Below are 17,974 nucleotides of genomic sequence, written 5' to 3'. Positions count from 1 at the left end.
CAGTTTTTTGCTATTGCTATCTTTTGCTTTTATATATTTGCTTGTTTTTGGAATTTAGGTAATGGATACACTAATGTGCACGGGTGACCAAAGTTTCCTTTATATCCAACTAGTAAATTGTTACCGCAATACACACTGACATTTCTAGAAAATAAAAATCACTAAACTTTTGAAGTTTATTTATTGATCATTGAGAACCACCCCAGTTAAATTACCATAAACCTCAACATCACAACAACTACTAATCCAGCTAATAGGAATTAAGGGACATGGAAGATACATAATAGGTATCTGGAGGATATGGAATTTATCCCGTGAGTGTGGTAAAGACCTCATAATTTAGGAGTGCCAAAACCCAAGTGCATCATGAAGGTCTTTCCTCACAAGTGACATTAATTGCACATCCCACAGATGCTTATTATGTACTCTATTTATACCTCCAAAAAGAAAAATATTCATTTAAAGTTTAAAGGTTTAGCACTGTTTAAACACAGTGCAACCCAGCTGTCTCGTGATGTCACTGGGAATAGCAAAGACTGCAGCAGAGTCATAAGGTAAGAAGTACTTCAGACACAGAAGATAAATCAGGATCTGTGTTTCACTGGGAAAGTCCCAGAGCTCAGAAGTACAGTAAAGTGGATGTGTAACTAAACACTAACTCAGGTTGCATGTGGGTTTACATCATCTTACACATTCTTCTGATGACTGTTGCTGAAATAAGCAAATGGAAAATCAAATTATTACAATTCTTTTAAATACTTTTCAATATATGTAGCCTGTTAAAGCATGGAATTGCTAAGCTCAAAGATACCATTACCTCTTCTGCAGTTCAGTCTACCAAAATGTAAATGTGATGTTATCATTAATGTTTCTAGATACTACCTTTTTTGGAATGTTGCAAAGTTTTTGTGGGAATTGTTTCTTTTCTTCTATTGTCGAGTTACCACTTTGTGAATTCTGCCATGGATAATTAAGACAGTTAGGAAAATTCTTGGATCCAAGTTGTCCCACGTATTTACGCTTGCAAATACGCTTGACTATGTTTGCATTATTAAAAAAAAAATAACACCCTCCAAAGTGGATATTGCGAATTTTGCATGTCATTCCCACATGTACTTGTTAGGTGAAATGGAATAAATCAGAAGGCTCAAGCTTGAAATCTAACACCTCACACAGCGTTTATTGATGTGAGTTGTAAACAACTAATGACTGTGGTTAGACGTTGTTTGGAATTTTGATTTAAGCACTGTAAAAACATTTAATAAATATAACCTATTACTCAGCCATTCTGCTGCTACATTACACATGTGTGTATGTGCTAAGGTTTATTGTAAGTATGAAAATATTGTTAGCAAACTGCTCAGCCTTTGCTAATAAAATTTGGTAACATCATTGGTACAACATACAGAAACAGAGGCAGGGAGGATTTCATTATATTATGTAGTATGTTAAAACGAGCACTTAAGAAGCAGAAAATAAATTTCTTTTTTTTTCTTTTTTTTTTTAGTACCCAGAGTAAAATAAAGTATCTGTATTAGACATGTTAGATTTTGAAAATTAAAAAATTTCTATAAAGCCAATTAGAGAAAAAATGCTAATGTGGTCCTAATTTCCAATATGTTATGAAAAGCCAAAAAAAAAAAAAAGCTGAAAAATAAAACTTATAGATGCCAATATAAAGGTCTGTGAAAAGAGATGCTCTCTATAGCACTTTCAAAGCAGATGCTGATAATCTCCTGATGTTACTTTGGAGTAAGCTGTTTTACTTCTCTGAAATTTGGGAATAGTTTCCAGCTGTAACAAAGTTCCGAAACAGGGCTATCTGGAAATGCAAAGAAGTCATCAACAGCAGTCAGTATCAAACTGCAAAGGCTATCTTAAGAGTATTTTCAGAGGAAGAATATAGTAGAGGACCCCTGATTTTCCATAAAAATTCAAATATGACTCATTCATTGATTTCAAAACACATATTTGAAAACCAGCTCTTACTTTTCCTAGTTACCTTGGTTGGTAATACAAAACTGATACTCTGTTTTTTTTTTTTCTCAGTTTTTCACTATGCAAAGGTTTTTTCACTATTTTGCATGCTTGTGTGCAAATTTTCATTTCTGTCCAGAATTGTGCAGCCTTAATGCCCCCACCCTTAGGGTTTTGTGTTATCACTTTTATTAATAGGACAGATGAAATACAGTATTTATTTTTATAATATCTTGTAAAATAATTCAAATTTTAGAAATGTTTATCAAATATCATTCTTCATTATTTACCTAGGTTAGAATATCGTGTATTCATGTAATATTCACAAGTTATATAAAATAGTCCATGTTAATTAACAGCACTACTGTACAGCAAGCCATTCCTGCGACCTGTTAATGGATTTTATTCTTCAAATATGGATTTATTTCTTTAATATTTCATGTGATCCTTTTAAAAACTCTTGCTTGAAAACACATCAGAATCAGAAAAGATTCTCAAGGCACGCACCTTTTAGGAACCAAAATTTTCTTTCCTGAACCAAGGTGAGTATTGCTCTAGTAACAGGTCAGAAAGGGGTTCACAAACTCACGAAGAACTTCTGCAAAACTCACCCACTTTGAAAGTTATGACACTTGTGATATTATTTTAAGAGAAGGAGCTTTCTTTGTTGTGTTTACTTCTAGCAATGAGATGTATTTATTCAGTTCAAGAACTTCCAGTAAAACAACCATGTCAGAGATGGCTCATGATACATAATTGTTATTATACAGGCTATCATCTGTTGAATTCTCTCCTGAATTCTCTTCAAATCCCTCACCTCAGTCAATAACATTTAGGTTGACTGAAAGAAGAGAGCACAGGAGGACAAATCAGTATCTCGGGTGGAATGGAGGGGGTACAAAAAGCAGACTGACTTGACGAGCTGGTCGACTGTTATTTTGTGGTGAGAAAAAGCGTAAGGGAAGCATTCCTCTTAGTACTGTCATTGTAATCTTTTTATTCACATTAACCGCACTCCATTGGGCAAACGAAAGCTTCTGGAGAAAATTCAGATGGAGTTTATTCTTACAAAATTACGATTTCCCTAAGATTTGACAAAATTTTCATGAGGAATGAACCTCAGCTTGAGGATAAAATTTTCTGCTAAAATCAAGGACTGAGAGGAAAATGGCGCAGAAGTGTTGGGCTATTAAGGCACTCTCCTGGGCTGAGGGAAACCTGACTGAAGACTGTACTCTCCCTGTCATTGATAGCCCACATCTATAGACAGATAGATCTTTTTTTTTTTTTTTTTTTTTTTTTTTCCTCTGTAACGTAACTGCCTGTCATTCTTCTCTCCATTCTTTCATAAAAATCCAAAACAGCCTAGTTTGTTTTAAAATGGAACAACAAAAATATCCAAAAACTTGACTTTTTAAATTTAAATGGTGTTCTACAAATGGGCCTATTTTGTGCATTTACATATTTCATGCTCAGTTGCTTGAAAATTTCAAACAGAATTCTTCTTATCTTCACCACCCATTTGGTCCCAATTGTGTTTAAAGAGCACAGTACAATTCTTAAATTAACAAGTATCTGAGTGGTGTTTGTGATATTCTTGCTAAGGCTCTTTGTATTTTGCTGGAAGCTCTTTTCTATATGTTTTGAGACTTTGCAAAAGTACATAAAGATTCTCACAGCAACTTTCTGTTTCCATTAGCCTTCGGATATCATGACTCCTGGATATTGTTTTTTAATCTTAGAGACTGATAGCAGGATGACTTTCCCCTGCAGTGCAATGCAGATGGTTGTGGTTCTGATTTTCTGGACAGCTCCACAGGCTTTCACAGGAAAACTAAGGGTGTGCTAAGAACATGTGTCAGTAAACCCTTCCTCTCTTGATTCAGAGTGATAAGAATAAGCAATGAAAATGAAGTCCAGGTTAACCAAACCACAAATGATCCAGAAACCTGCATTTGTGACAAGTGCCCTGGCTACATAGCAAATGTGCTACTAACCATGCTAGTCCATGCTCCTGTATCTTTCCTACTAACATAATCTGAGCAAGGACACGGTCATAGAATCATGGAATGCTTAAGGTTGGAAGGGACCTCTAGAGATCATCTAGTCCAACCCCCCTGCACACACAGGGTCACCTAGAGCACGTGGCACAGGACTGCATCCAAGCGGGTTTTGAAGATCTCCAGAGAAGGAGACTCCACAACCTCTCCAGGCAGCCTGTTCCAGCGCTCTGTCACCATCATTGCTAATAATTTTTTCCTTAAGTTCCTGCGGAACATTCAGTGTTTCAGTTTGTGGCCATTTCCTCTAGTTCTGTTGGTGGCCACCACTGGAAAGAGGCCGCCTCCTCCTCCCTGCTGTCCCCAGCGCCCAAGGAGCAGAGCCCTCTCATTTTTTAGGCAGATGCTGAGGCAACTATTTCCTGCAACAGATACTTAACCTTTGTCTTATTGCCCTTTTTGTACTTATTTTCACATGGGTTTCCTAGACTAAGTTTTGTGTACATGAAAAAAACAATAGGATATGTTAAATCAGATAGTGCTGATTTAGCACCTGAGCAGCTGAAGTGATTAACTCTGAGGAACACAAAGGAGATGTAAGTATCTGAAGTAGGACACCTGAAATGCCTTGCTATAGCAGAACTCTTCCATTCAGTGTTCAGCTTCTGTAGGTATTGACTACAGAAACAAGACACAAAGACAGCCTTTCAAATGCTTGTATATATTCTTACTAAATTCACCGTATCTTTTGGAAAATATATACTCTATTCAAATTCACTAGCCTCTAAGCAGGCCTCTAAGTAGGTCTCTACTAGTGTTTAATGAGACCTTTATTTTTTTTTAAGACTGTGTGATATAAGCCAAAAGGGAGGCTGTCTTGCTTGCTTCCTTGCCACATACAGATAATACCAGGTACCTCATATGGGAAGCCCATCACGTGCATCTGCTCTGCAGCCTACGAGCCCTGAGACACTGCATCAGCAGCTCAGCACATAACTACGGGGCAGGAGAGTACAACTCAGACAGGCACTTTAGACATCTCCAGCAATCCTTTTTCCTTATGGAGTGGCCTTTCACATTATATATGTTTAAGCCTTCAGTCTAAAATACTATTTGTGAGAGTAGGAAAAATGAGAATACAAGTTTAACATACTATAATTTTCAACACAACAGAGCAAAAATAGAGAAGTGACACAAGATCAGAAATATATTTTTTTTTCAATAAAAAAGAACACCTTTTGGAAAAACTCAAGAGATAACCACAGATACCTATCATACAAGAACATGTAAGGTGGGTAGTCTCATTCCAAAAGAGAAAAAAAGCAGCTTTAGAGTTAAACAATGCTTGCTTTTTGACCAAAACCAAGGTATCTACCATGATGCTTCAAGAACTGTCCACATTTATTTGCTCAAAGCAAACCCTCTGAGTTAGTATTCCAATGAAATACACTTGGCAGATCAACAACAGGTCAGGCAATCCCTCTCTCCATTAAAACACAATTCAGTTTCATAAATGAGCTTTGGACTGTATTTTCTTCTTCCTGTTGCTTTACTTTGAAGTTCCAGCTTTCTCATACAACTACTTACTTTGCTATAAAAGATAGAACAGGTAGAAAGCCTTCATATGGCTGAGCCGTCCCCCAAAACTGTATCTACGATCCCAGTGGAATATACCTTTTCAACATGTGGGCCCAACAATGCATTACAACTTTTATTAAAAAAGTCTGTGCATCTGGCATTAAATCCTTAAAAAGCATTCTACCAACAGACAGGCAAGAGTTTACATAGCATTAAAATCTATTTTACAGGAAAAAAAAAATTTTAGTTGTAATTATTTATGTCAGACTGAAAATAATTACTGGAAATCAAGAGCAGTTTGGTCCTGAACATTTAAATGAGAATTCTTACTTTTTTTCCCCCAGACTTTGTATTTACTTAGTCTTAGCTCTTGCTAGATTCTGAAATACTCATTTATTTTAATAGCAAAGGCAGATTTTGGTGGTTCCCCCACTAAGTGCACAATAGCTCTAAGTTGCTTTCATTGTAATTGCTGTCCGGTTAATTGATGACACTGGATTAAAAAATACATAGGAACCGTAATTAGTTTGGATCATGCCATATATTATTTCTCTTTCTTTTGTCAAGTGTGAGAGTCCAAAATAAACTCAGTAGTGGCTGATCTGGAAGCTTGTCCTTAGCAACACTGATCTCCATGGTCATTTTCTTCTGGAGGTCACAAAGATTACTCCTCGTTGGGATGACCCGGGGCAGGTTTTTCTGGATACAATGAATGCCACTTACATTCCTGCAATTGTAAAATCCTTTAACTCCTCTCTCCAGAGAGAGATACTGCCTGGTACCAAAATGGCCAGGAGAGAAACAAGTGGATGCCCTGCAGTAGTGCTGAGAGCAAAGCAACTCTTGCCAGCAGTGGAGCAGCACATCTGCTGTTGTCTTTCCTTCAACATCATGTTCCCAATGCTAACTTCCAGTCCTCACCTGTGACTAGGCAGGTACCCTCCAAAGTAGTTTGGATCCTTTGCTCTAAATTGCTTTTCTTTCCTACATGGTGCAGGTTTCTTCCCGCGCTGACTGAAGGAACCACAGTCTTGAACCACAATCTTAACTGGCTGACTATTACAAAATAGAACAGCAGTGGGAAGCAACGGCATCAGCCCAAAGAAGATCCTTCTTGTACTGAGGTTAAGCTAAGAGGAAATATTTACACTCACTTCTGCACTCGCCTTGTGTCTGGGAGATATGTGCTTAGGAAGAGTTTGCTTAGCCAATATAACACCAGCATGCAATCTGCCATCCGTGCGGCGATGCAGGAGGCAGGGAGGTTATGCCAGCAGCTAAGCTTTGTTCATAAAGCTTTTCACATTTATGCCTTGTCATTATCTTTGAGTGTATTTTTTCTATACAGCCATATTTTATAAATATATATATATATATTTTACATGATCCATCAGTATGTATGAGGATGTAATGTGATGCAATATGAATACAATTCACTTTGTCATGCTGAGTAGGTAAAATAGTTATAAAAATATTATGTGGGACTCCTCCAATTTACTCATCTTTTAAATGAAATGTAAAAGAAAGTCCACTACATACTACTGATATTGGAAAAAATGTCCTAAGATATGGATATATGAAGCCTTTCTTCAAACCCTCTTCCTTCCCAAGCTGAGAATACAATCTGCTTAATTTCTCATGGCAAACACTGGCCGGTGCAGAAACTGCAGAATGATTTTGCAAAGATTATTTTGTACTTTAACATGAATTAGATGTAAGGGTCAAATAAATTAACACTAGAATACCATTTAATCCAAGACATTAATCATTGTTAACTCATCTAATTTTACAATTAAACCAAATATTCCATCTGTCAGCCTTCCATAGTATCTATTTTTTTTGTTCAATTTTCACTTTTTTCATTTTTATTTAGTGAAAAAATTATTACCAGGAGGCACATCACTGAAATGTTAATGTAATCAATTCCATTTTATTTTTAAACCATTCTTATGTTTTACTTTACAAAGTTGAAAATTAGATATGATTGGATAATTATTATAGTTTGGTTAGACTACGCATATTTCTCATTGCTACCTGGAACATTAAACAGTGTTATTCCACAGCACATTATCTTAGGATCTAAAAACACAACAGAGACATGGCAAATAAAATACTTAAGAATGATAAGACACTAAGTCTTTCATCTCTGTATTGCAGGTTCCGTTTTGCCGATATTAATTGTGGTTAATTATCACAGGGATATGCAAAGGCTGACAATGGGCGAGCAGATTTGTGGTCTCACAGAATTATCAGTCACAGAAACTCCTGTGCTGAGGCACCAACCGGCTGTAACACCAAGTTGCACCACTACAGAGCAAAAGTATTGCTTAGCCAGGATACTAATATACTTTACTACACCAAACGGTGTTTTCTTTTGGACGATGAAATGAATTCAGATATCCCATAACACGATGTCTGTTTACTGATGTCATCCATTTAATGGTAAAGAAACTAGTCTCCTGAGATAAAACATGTCACAAAACAGAAATTAAGAGAAAAGAAGAATTTTTTCATATCAGTAGCACTGCCAGTCTAGTACACACGGCCACAGACAGTGACAGCATGGTTTGCAAATAACTCATTGAGAGAGGAAAAAAAAACTTTCTAATATTGATGCAATAAATACTATAATATACATACTTTTCCACAAAAAAGGCATAAAGTCTTTGCACCATTGTGTATCAAGCAAAATTAATGAATCACACCACAAGCAACAGAAATGCCTGTTAGAACTGATCTTCTAAGCAAGTAACTTTAATTTCAAGAAGCTTGTAACAAAATATTATTTCAAAGGACAGTTTCTGAACATGAAATTATACAACAGACTGGGATACCTGACATAGCGGTAAAACAAATCTCCCTACTACTGTAAAAATAAAAAGACTACGGTATTTGTAAACATCAAAGATCGAAATCAACTCTCTGCAAATACAAAGAGTATAAAGGAGTTGCTTTTATTACCTTCTGTAGCAAGGTATAAACATGCAAGGTATAAAATACTGTATTTTAAAATACATAAACTATATACCTTGTTCAGACCAGAGGGAAGACCGATATCCTTCTCCTCTAACTCCATAATCGCTTTTGAGTGAAGTTCCCAGGCTTCCTTCTATCATATAATCAGAGTGATATGAAGGATGGCAAATGGATACTGCCAGCAAACCCCCAAAACTTCAGAAAAAAAAAGTTGACAAGAAGCTCACATGTATTCTGTCCTTAGGTTATGTTTAGCAATTATTAATAGCCCATTAGGCTTAAGGGAAATAGAAATGCTGTCCTAGTTCAAGAAATGTTAAATACAGGAAAAGACCCAACATTTGAGGCTGTCAGATGGTTCACTACCAGAAATTAGTATTCTGAAGCTTCCAGACAGCTTTAAAGGTGCAAATAATACAACACAGTCATGTTGTCTCTTACTTTTTCTCCTGTCCTCTGTATCAAATCAGAAATCAGAGAAAGATATGACCTCACAGGCAACCTACTTCCCTCCTTTGCCAGTGCAGACTTGTTCTCTCTGATACTATCTATTTCTGAGAGCTTTTCAAAGCCTAGCTTTAAAATATTCTGATGGCTTTCCCTTTGTTAATTTTGATATATTATTTTACAGTCTAACAGCTCCCTGTTAGTAAGGTTTTGCTGATAGTCAGCCTGAAGCTCTCTCTCATAATTCATTCCCTTAACTGTAAATTTCTTTATTCAGACTCAGTTCTTCTATTTATGCCATACCAGACTGCACTGTTCTTCTGTTGTTAAAATGTCATGTTTTGAACTAAAGTCTATTTTTTCTTTCAATTATTTCCCTTACTGAAAGGCAAAATACAGCTATACTGATGCGAATACCTACAGTACAAATTAGTTTTGCCCCAAAATACTGTTTGCAAATGTTGGAGATTTATCTTTATTTTCTGTGTATTTTCATAAGCCTTCATAAAACAGAAACACTACCTTTTTTTGTTTTTTTTTGGTATCTATAGTGCCTACCAATTTATTACCACCCATGAAGTTCATTAGTGACATTTGCCATCTCTTCCAGATTAGTGAAGATATTACAGAAATACACAACCGTACATTATGCAAAACACACACTAACAGGATAATCTGTCTTCTTTGTACTTTTACTACCTTATTCTTACTCTGTATATTCTTCCTCTACCTGTAGCCCATTTATATCAAAACTATTTAAATAAATTGTGTAGAATTACCTTAGGAACTTTTCTAAACTTACCTGAAACCCAAATGTAAATGTAAATACAAAATTATTGAATAATGATATTTTTAAAAGCAGCCTAGTTTGTCTTCTAAATATACATTATTTGCAAGTCTAAGATGACTACTTATTCTCAGTTCAACTCATTTTTAGAGGGTGTACTATATCTCTGTATTTTTCCATTTTATTGTGATATCAAATTAGGCTTTAAGTGTTGCAATTGAGCCCTAACATTCAGAGTCTCATTTTCCCTTCCTTTCTGTAGCTTCTATAGAATTGTTGAATGTAATTCACAATTACACTTGGAAATTCACAACTACAAATAAAACTTCTTTTTATTTTTTTTAAGACAAAGCATACTTTAATTTTAAGTCATGGCAAAAAGTTAGAAAACTACTTTTTTTTTCTGAAAACTCACATTTTCCTGTCACCGCGCTCATACATATGGCTTGCGAAATCTTTAACAAATGATGATCAAAGTGAATTGTATATCTAGAATTCTAAACTAAGAAGGCAAAACTCTTTCTCAAAAACCCATCAATTCATCATTACATGTTAAACGCAACTTGCAGCCTTGGCTATCGATCCAGCTTGAGCAGAACCACCACGATGGTTTGGATACAATGCTACGCAAGCCTTTGGGGACAGGCCTTATGCAAAGTCGCCCTAATAAGGCCTCCTAGAAGAGGGAGCACATTGCTGAGGCACCTAAACAGACCTGGGCCAGATTAATGCAACAAGGACTACCTCAGATGACTCCAGCAAGAGTCACTTTCATATCTCTGCGCTTCAGCTTTCAGTTGGCCCCACAGCACCAGTATTACCTGTATCCAAGACCCCATTATTGCAACAGTTGAAAGTTGACTATGTCAAACTAGTGACAAAATTAAGGAAGTCATTCATTCAATGCCAATGATTTGCCCATTCCTATTGTGCCCTATTTCATTCCTTATTTAACAGGAAGACTAAAAATAGAAGGTATAGTAACATACTTCATTTTGCATGTTCTTTCATCATTGCATCTTTGCTAAGTTCTCTAATAGGCAGCTGAAAAGACCATATCTGTACTGGTAATGCCATTGCCATAAACACCAGGGTTTCATTTCCTGCAATTGCCTCCTCCAATTGATTAACTTCTAAGGGATAAGAAACACTTTTTTTTTTTTTTTTTTACCCCCATTTCTCTACTCCTGAAGTTAAGGAGCACGAAAAAAAAATTTTAACACAAGAACACAGAGCTAGAAGGAATTAAATTAATCAATGCATTGTAAATACTTACAGTCCATAAATCTGTGGAGCAATTTCCAGTCGGTTCAGATGCATGTACAGCTCAATATCATGTTTCTTCAGCAGATGATCCTGAATCTGGTTTACTTTAGTTACAATAGCAATAGATGGGCCTACGTCCTGTGGCCTTGCGAATGGCATTGGCGTAATCATTGCATCTCTCTCCTACAGACATAGAAAACAGGAAAAATATCAATAAGCATCCCATAAAGCCTCATTGTCATATTATGTGAGAGTAGTTTTCATGCAATCATTGGCTTCCAAATAAGCTGAAAACATTAACTTCTAATTCCAGCAAGAGCAGAATCTCAAGTCTCCACTTCTGTGGAGGCTGCCGTGGGATTCCCCTCCCCAGGCGCTCCGAGCTTCCCTTCTTTCTGCTGCAAGTTAAAATGAAATGGCTTTACTTTTCACGCTCTGACAGAGTGTTGACACATTTATTTGCTTCATTTTTGCTTTAATACGAGCCGCCCGAGTCAGTCCAAAGCAAAGTACCTGAGTAGTACTCATCAGTACACTCAGTAGTGGATGTATGCCCTCAGAGGACAATAAATTGCATACCAACAAATAATCTCTCTTCCAATAATCTTTTCTAACCAGGCTTTACTTGCTCAGAAAATTTTGTGGCTGCACCTAAAAAGCTAGGCAATGTTAATAAAGCATCATAAGACCTCTAAAACAACAAGAGAAATAGAACAGGTAGATGAAGTGAGGATTAGAAAGCAGCTCGTTGGACCTAGGGTTGTGCAAACCATGCAGTGGTCTATAACACCACATACACAAGTGAAAACTACTGGATTACTACAGTCCTTGAACTTGACTTCACTTTTTCTTTTTTTTTTTTTTTTTTGTAGAAGAGTGAAATATATTTAAAAAGAGACAGAATGTTAGCAAGAAAGATGGCCATAACTGAGGAGTAAGTATGTAAAAAGAGTATGAGGCACAAAAAAGAACAGGACAGATATTTTAAGAGAACGATAGGGGAAAGACAGAATTTACCTATCAGAAACAATCTGAAGATTAAACAAAAGAGGAAAAATTGGAATACTCAGAGGACTGAGCAAAGACTTTGTTGTATTCTGCCTTGTGCATGGTTCCCAAACATAGAAGCTTCACTCTAAAGAATAGTTATTACTTTTCTATACTTTAACCCAGGACACCAATATAGAAACATTATCAAGCTCAAGGGACTAAAAGTTTCAGAAGACGCACTACTCCTAAAAATTGTTGAAAGAACACTTCACTTGGATCAATACAGAGAAGAGAACATTTCTAACATTCAGTTACAAAGACACACTTTTTTGCCGTATAAGCTATCCTCAAGGTTGTTTCTTGTGGCTTTATCCCTCTTCAACCTCATTCTCTCTGTATTAGCACTGTAAGAGGAAAGAGGATTACATATATTTTGCTTCACAATCAGAATAATTTATCACATTCAAGTGGGCAGTATATATTCAATAATTTCTATCAAAAATCTGTTTTTATGTCAATCTCCTTGGCCCAAAATGTTCTTTCTTAATTATTTCATTTCTGTACCACAGAAAACATTGTATGTTACGGAGCAGTGATCTCAAGTAAAATGTTTTTATGTGAGGATCTGACCAATTATAAATTTTATCTTATAATCTACTTAACTGGTGTTTTGCTATGGCAATTGCAGCAAAGGGACTGATCTGTCCATTACAGGGTAGTAGTTTTGCCATGGCTAACGTGGTTGCAAGCCATAAGCTTCTAAGACACTCTGGTAAATTGACCAAAGCTTCCTCACAGACTGTCAAATAAAGTTCCCTGAAATGGCATCTATTGATAAATTCAAGAACCCTTCTGTTCTACCAAACAGAAGTGCAATGCATCATGGAAATCATAGCTAACAGATACGTGGAATATGTGAATCACAGATATATGTGCAAAGAAATCACATTTGAAGAAACATTAAAAGGAATATTACAAAAGGACTTTTGCAAAAGAGCCATTTCATATGCACATAAAATACAGGTTGATGAAACTTAGCATGTAACTCAGAAAACATGCAGAGAAAACAAACGTGATCTTATATGGAGTCCACCACAAGGATGATTAAATTAAATCCATTCATGATTTTGAAAAAAAGATTTCTATCCCTGCTGCAAGAAGTTAGAAAAGAGAAGCCAGTGTTGCCTCCAATGCAAGAGCCTGTATGGCCACCAGAAACCAGTGGCAAATGCCACTAGGAGGAAGGGTCCTCCACAGCAAATACAGACAAACCTTCTCTTCCTTAGAAGCTGCGGCAATCTTGACTGTTTTGCTGTGTCAACAGATATTTCAGTACCAATATCATGAAAAAACAACAACAAAAAACCCACATTGCACTCCCTCTGGTACCCGTCCTGGGAAACCCGCAAGCTCCCTGGAATGAATCTTTACCAATGCAGGCAGCATGGGAAGCAAACGGGAGGTCCTGGAGATGTGTGTGCGGTGCCAGGGCCATGATATAACTGCAGTTACAGAAACATGCTGGGATGGTGCACGCGACCCCAGCGCTGCTATGAGGAAGTCGATGAGACCCTCTACAGACAGCTGGAGGTAGCCTCATGATCTTGGTCTCCGACATGAGCCCTGGTTCTCACGGGGGATTTCAACCGCCCTGACATCTGCTGGAAAAGCAACCCAGCTAGACACAAACAGTCCCCAAGGTCCTGCTGAGCACTGATGATAACTTTTTGACACAGGTGGTAGAAGAGCCAATGTGGACAGGTGGGCTGCTGGACGCGTACTAACAAATAAAGGACTGGTTGAAGGTGTGAAGGCTGCGGGTAGCCTTGCATGCAGTGATCGTGAGTTGGTAGAGTTTAGGATCCAGCGAGGACGAAGCACGTAGATAAGTAGGAACACAGCACTGGACCTCAGGAGGGAAGACTTTGGCCTCTTCAGAGACATACTTGGAGCAATCCTATGGGCTATGACACTAGCAGGAAGGGGGCCCAAAAGACCTGGTTAATATTCAAGCATTCACTTCCTCCAAGCTCAAGATGGGTGCCACAAACTGAAGCACAGGAAATTCCACATGAATTTCAGGAAAAATTTCCCGATTGTGAGGGTGACAGAGCACTGGACAGGTTTCCCACAGAGGTTGTGAGTCTCCTTTTCTGGAGATACTCAAAACCTGTTTGGATGCAATCCTGTAAAACGTGCTCTAGGTGACCCTACTTGTGCAGGGAGGTTGGACTAGATGATCTCCAAAAGTCCCTTCCAGTCATTCTGTGATTCAAAAGAACCAGTACGGGAGGCTAGTAAGAGCATGCAGTCAATTCTGAAAACCCCTAGCAAGTAGAGGAATGCAGCAAAAGTGGGCAAATTTCCTTATCCCACACTTAATTATGGTAAGATGTCCCCTGTGATCACCATTTAAACTAAGATTAGAAGTAAGTAAGTTACCAAATTAGTCAGCTTTCATTTTAACCTGTTTTTCATTTCTCCATGGTATGCTATTTCATATTATAGTTTTAGGCCCATTTCATTATTTTTTGGTCACATCCCAAAAGTTAAAATGTTAAAAAATGAATATCCACTAATTATTTCTAATCTCATATAAAGAAAAACACTTTTAAGGTATGATACAATAACATTGCCTTCACATTAAAGCCAGTCTGTAATAACTTTCTGCATGAACATATCCATTTATTTTTGAAGCTAATCATAAAAGTCTGCAACTTTATGTATTCACAGACTGTGCTGAATATGCAGCATATTCCATCAGTTGGCAAACATCTGGGATATGTGCATTATTCCGGTTTACTCCAGTTGAGTTGAACTTCAGCTTGCTGTCTGTATGTGCTTCTAACTGATGACCCAAAAGGCCTGTATTTCTGAGGGCTTTTTTTTTCAGTTATGGGCATAAATTCTTACATAGCAATCTCAATATAACAACATTTCTACCTATTTTAACTTGCAATATGAGAAGATGGGGTAGTTACCCATGTTGGTACTTACACCATTAACTGTCCAGGGGTCTAAAGCCATCTCCGCAAAATTTGATGACAGAGTTTTAAACACTATCTTGAGTGTCAAAAAATCTGATTATCAAAACTAATGCAAGTTTCATCTTAAGGAGGAGTGCCAAAACGGGACTTATTTGTCACTCGCAACATTTGTGCACCTTGGCATAATGCAGCACTGACACATTGCTGACTGTCAGGCTGACTGACTACCAGCATGGGAAAGTGCATCACGTAATATATGCTGGCTTGCCATTTTAAAAAGCATAAGATAAGTAGATGGTGTCCATCAAAACACAGTTCCTCAGCACCTAAGGAATTAACCACATTAACAGAATTGCTCAAAGCATGACAGAATCTGCAGGGATGGAGGCTGTAATCCATGAGAAAGGTACTAACTGCGCGCACCTCCTGACTCAGTACCCTCCCTGCACAAGTTTTAGAAATGACAAGAGTGTATAAGATAGGGTTGTTGTGATATGTCAGGCAACTTGGTTAAGCAAATATGACAATACTTTTAATCAGTTGAAATTGCTCCAAAAAATCACATCAAACTGGTGTGAAAGAAATAGCCCAAACAGAAAGATGCTCAAATAAACTAATACATCTAAGCAGTCAAAATGTTTAACTAGAAGTGACTCATGGCGTCTGTCTCCAAAAGGCAGAAGCTAGGTGGACATATGATAAACGTAACGATACCCCAGACTCACTGCATCCTAACTTGCCGCATGGGACAAAACACCTGTTTTCTTTCTGCGAACTTCTAATTCTTGGAAAACATTTCGTGAACACATGGCTTCAATCAACTGCTGCTAACATGGAAAATAAATGATAAATTCCAAAGAAATGGGAGGCAGTACAATAAAATACAAATAGAAGGACAGCTCAGAGGTCTGCTTTATCGTTTACAAAAAAGCATTACAGTCCCCTCTAAGAACAGTTTAGATATGGATACCAGCGAAAAGCGGCTGAAAAATTTAGATGAAGTATTAGGAAGTGAATCACCAAATCCTGCTGCAGAATATTGCCTAACATAGCATGAACTGGAATGGCTGGTATTCCATACTAATGCAATTTATGCATACATGAATTTAGAAAATAAATGCTGCTGCAGTAAAGGGAGGCTAGGACATAGTGCAAGTATAAAATGTGGACAGATTTCTCTCATTAACCCCTAGGGAATCCAGGAGCTGGAGAAGTTCCTCTAATGGCAATTGGGAGTAATGGAACCAACTGTTAGAGGCTATAAAATGTTCCATGTCTCTCAGAGCACATGCTTTCACTGCTTCATTTGTGAGGATTCAGACTTTATTGTGTAGTCAGCCCTCAAAGTCATGATGGTAAAAGGCATATGTACAAGACAGGATTATTAAAATTATACATGCCTGCAAATAACAAGAACAAACAACTAGATATTAACGCACGTGCTGTGCCAGGGACTGGAAAGGGCAACGTAAACTTTCATCTTCTACCCAAGCACTGTAATCTCTAATCTCTAGGCAGTAAATCTCTAGGCAGACCTAGTTATTTCCAGTATAAAATTCAAACTAAAACTTTACCACCTCTGTCACAGAAATTGGAACAAATACATTTAAATATACTGAAATCTGAAAAGCTAGTCTCGAAGTAACGTCTCACAGCTTTGTTGTTAGAATAAAAGTGACTATGTAATAAGTTCATAAAATTTGTATCTCATATGTTTTATCTGTAGTTACTGACAATTATGTAAAAATCCTAACCCGAGGAGTAATTTATAAATGTAGATAGCTTAGGCCAAGATAACAATACTCCATGTTTAATGAAATATATATATATACTTATATATTTAAATGCTTAAAGAAAATAGAAGCTTTTATGTGGGGCTTGGGTGAGCATCTTTTTGTTATCAATAGGCAGACATATCTACCCATAGTACTCCCTAATTTAGGTTTTAAGTGCAGATTTTGGTACACACATGCAGGTATCTGTTAGTGAACACACTCTGATATTTCCTGTTAGCTCAGACACTCACCCCATGGTCTAACTGAAAAAAATGTTAAACTGAAGCAAGCTGAAACCATGTTTGGAGGACAACTCTTCCAGGATATAACACACTGCAAGTCTTGCAGACACCTGTAATATGGCTATTTTTTGCTAGGGTCTTTTATATGTATTCTATCAATCACATAAATAATTTTTCAGAAACAAAAAAGAGAGTGATAAAAAGAGAGAACTAAATCTGACATGAAAATAAAGTATTCTAGAGAAATTTTGAGCACTTGACTAAGGCAAAATAGTCAGAGGGAATTGTTAAACCCACATGCATACAAAATGGTTACAGGTGGGGATTAGATGGAAGGGGTCAGCATCAGCAGAAAGCGGCAACAGAAAGAGGCATCAGTGCAAATGCTGAGGTTAGGGAACGATGAACCCTGACCCATGACAGGCACACTATGATCGCAGGTTTGATTTCACAGCAAATTGTTTAAAGACCATTTAGACCAACAGATTTAAAACAATTAATTAAAGCAATTCAAGCCTCGATACATTAAACACTAACTATGCACATTTATTTAACATGGCATGTGCACATGTTTTGGGTAGATGCGATAGATGTGTCCATGTCAGACATTCTTTTAAACATTTACAGGAGAACATCACTCCCACACATCAGAATTTGTACAGGTATATTTGACTTTTCATTACAAAGTGTTCCTTCAACAGATAGAACCCATTCAACCAAGAGGCTTTCCACAACTTCACACGACCAAATTCTGAAGAAATTCTAAGGAATTTCATTAGTTGAACCAACCTGTAAAGGTGTTTAAGAGAATATATAATTAAAAATCACATTTGCTAACAAATATTATGCGCACGCTTTTAGAGTAATACCTTCTGACTGTCATGTTCAAAAGTTGAAAACCAATGTTCTGCAGTTTTCATAAGACATGTGAACATTGCACTGAAGGGGA

General features: G+C 37.1%; 1 protein-coding gene across 1 annotated transcript in view; it reads right to left on the bottom strand.

Moving 5' to 3' along the window:
• TBC1D5 (TBC1 domain family member 5) overlaps positions 1–17,974 on the bottom strand; it is a 265,333-nt gene that overhangs the window by 100,618 nt on the left and 146,741 nt on the right. The window contains exons 11-12 of the mRNA XM_088521207.1: positions 17,895–17,964; positions 11,042–11,214 (exon numbers count right to left, since the gene is read on the bottom strand). Of these exons, the coding sequence (XP_088377333.1) occupies positions 11,042–11,214; positions 17,895–17,964 (243 nt within the window). The remainder of the gene's footprint in view (positions 1–11,041; positions 11,215–17,894; positions 17,965–17,974) is intronic.

Source organism: Tinamus guttatus, unplaced genomic scaffold (assembly GCF_059628265.1).
Source record: "Tinamus guttatus ecotype Peru unplaced genomic scaffold, ASM5962826v1 Tinamus_guttatus_pri_ptg000115l, whole genome shotgun sequence".
Lineage (NCBI taxonomy): Eukaryota > Metazoa > Chordata > Aves > Tinamiformes > Tinamidae > Tinamus > Tinamus guttatus.
The sequence above is the reverse complement of the archived record's forward strand: the minus strand, read 5'-3'. Positions and strand labels throughout refer to the sequence as shown.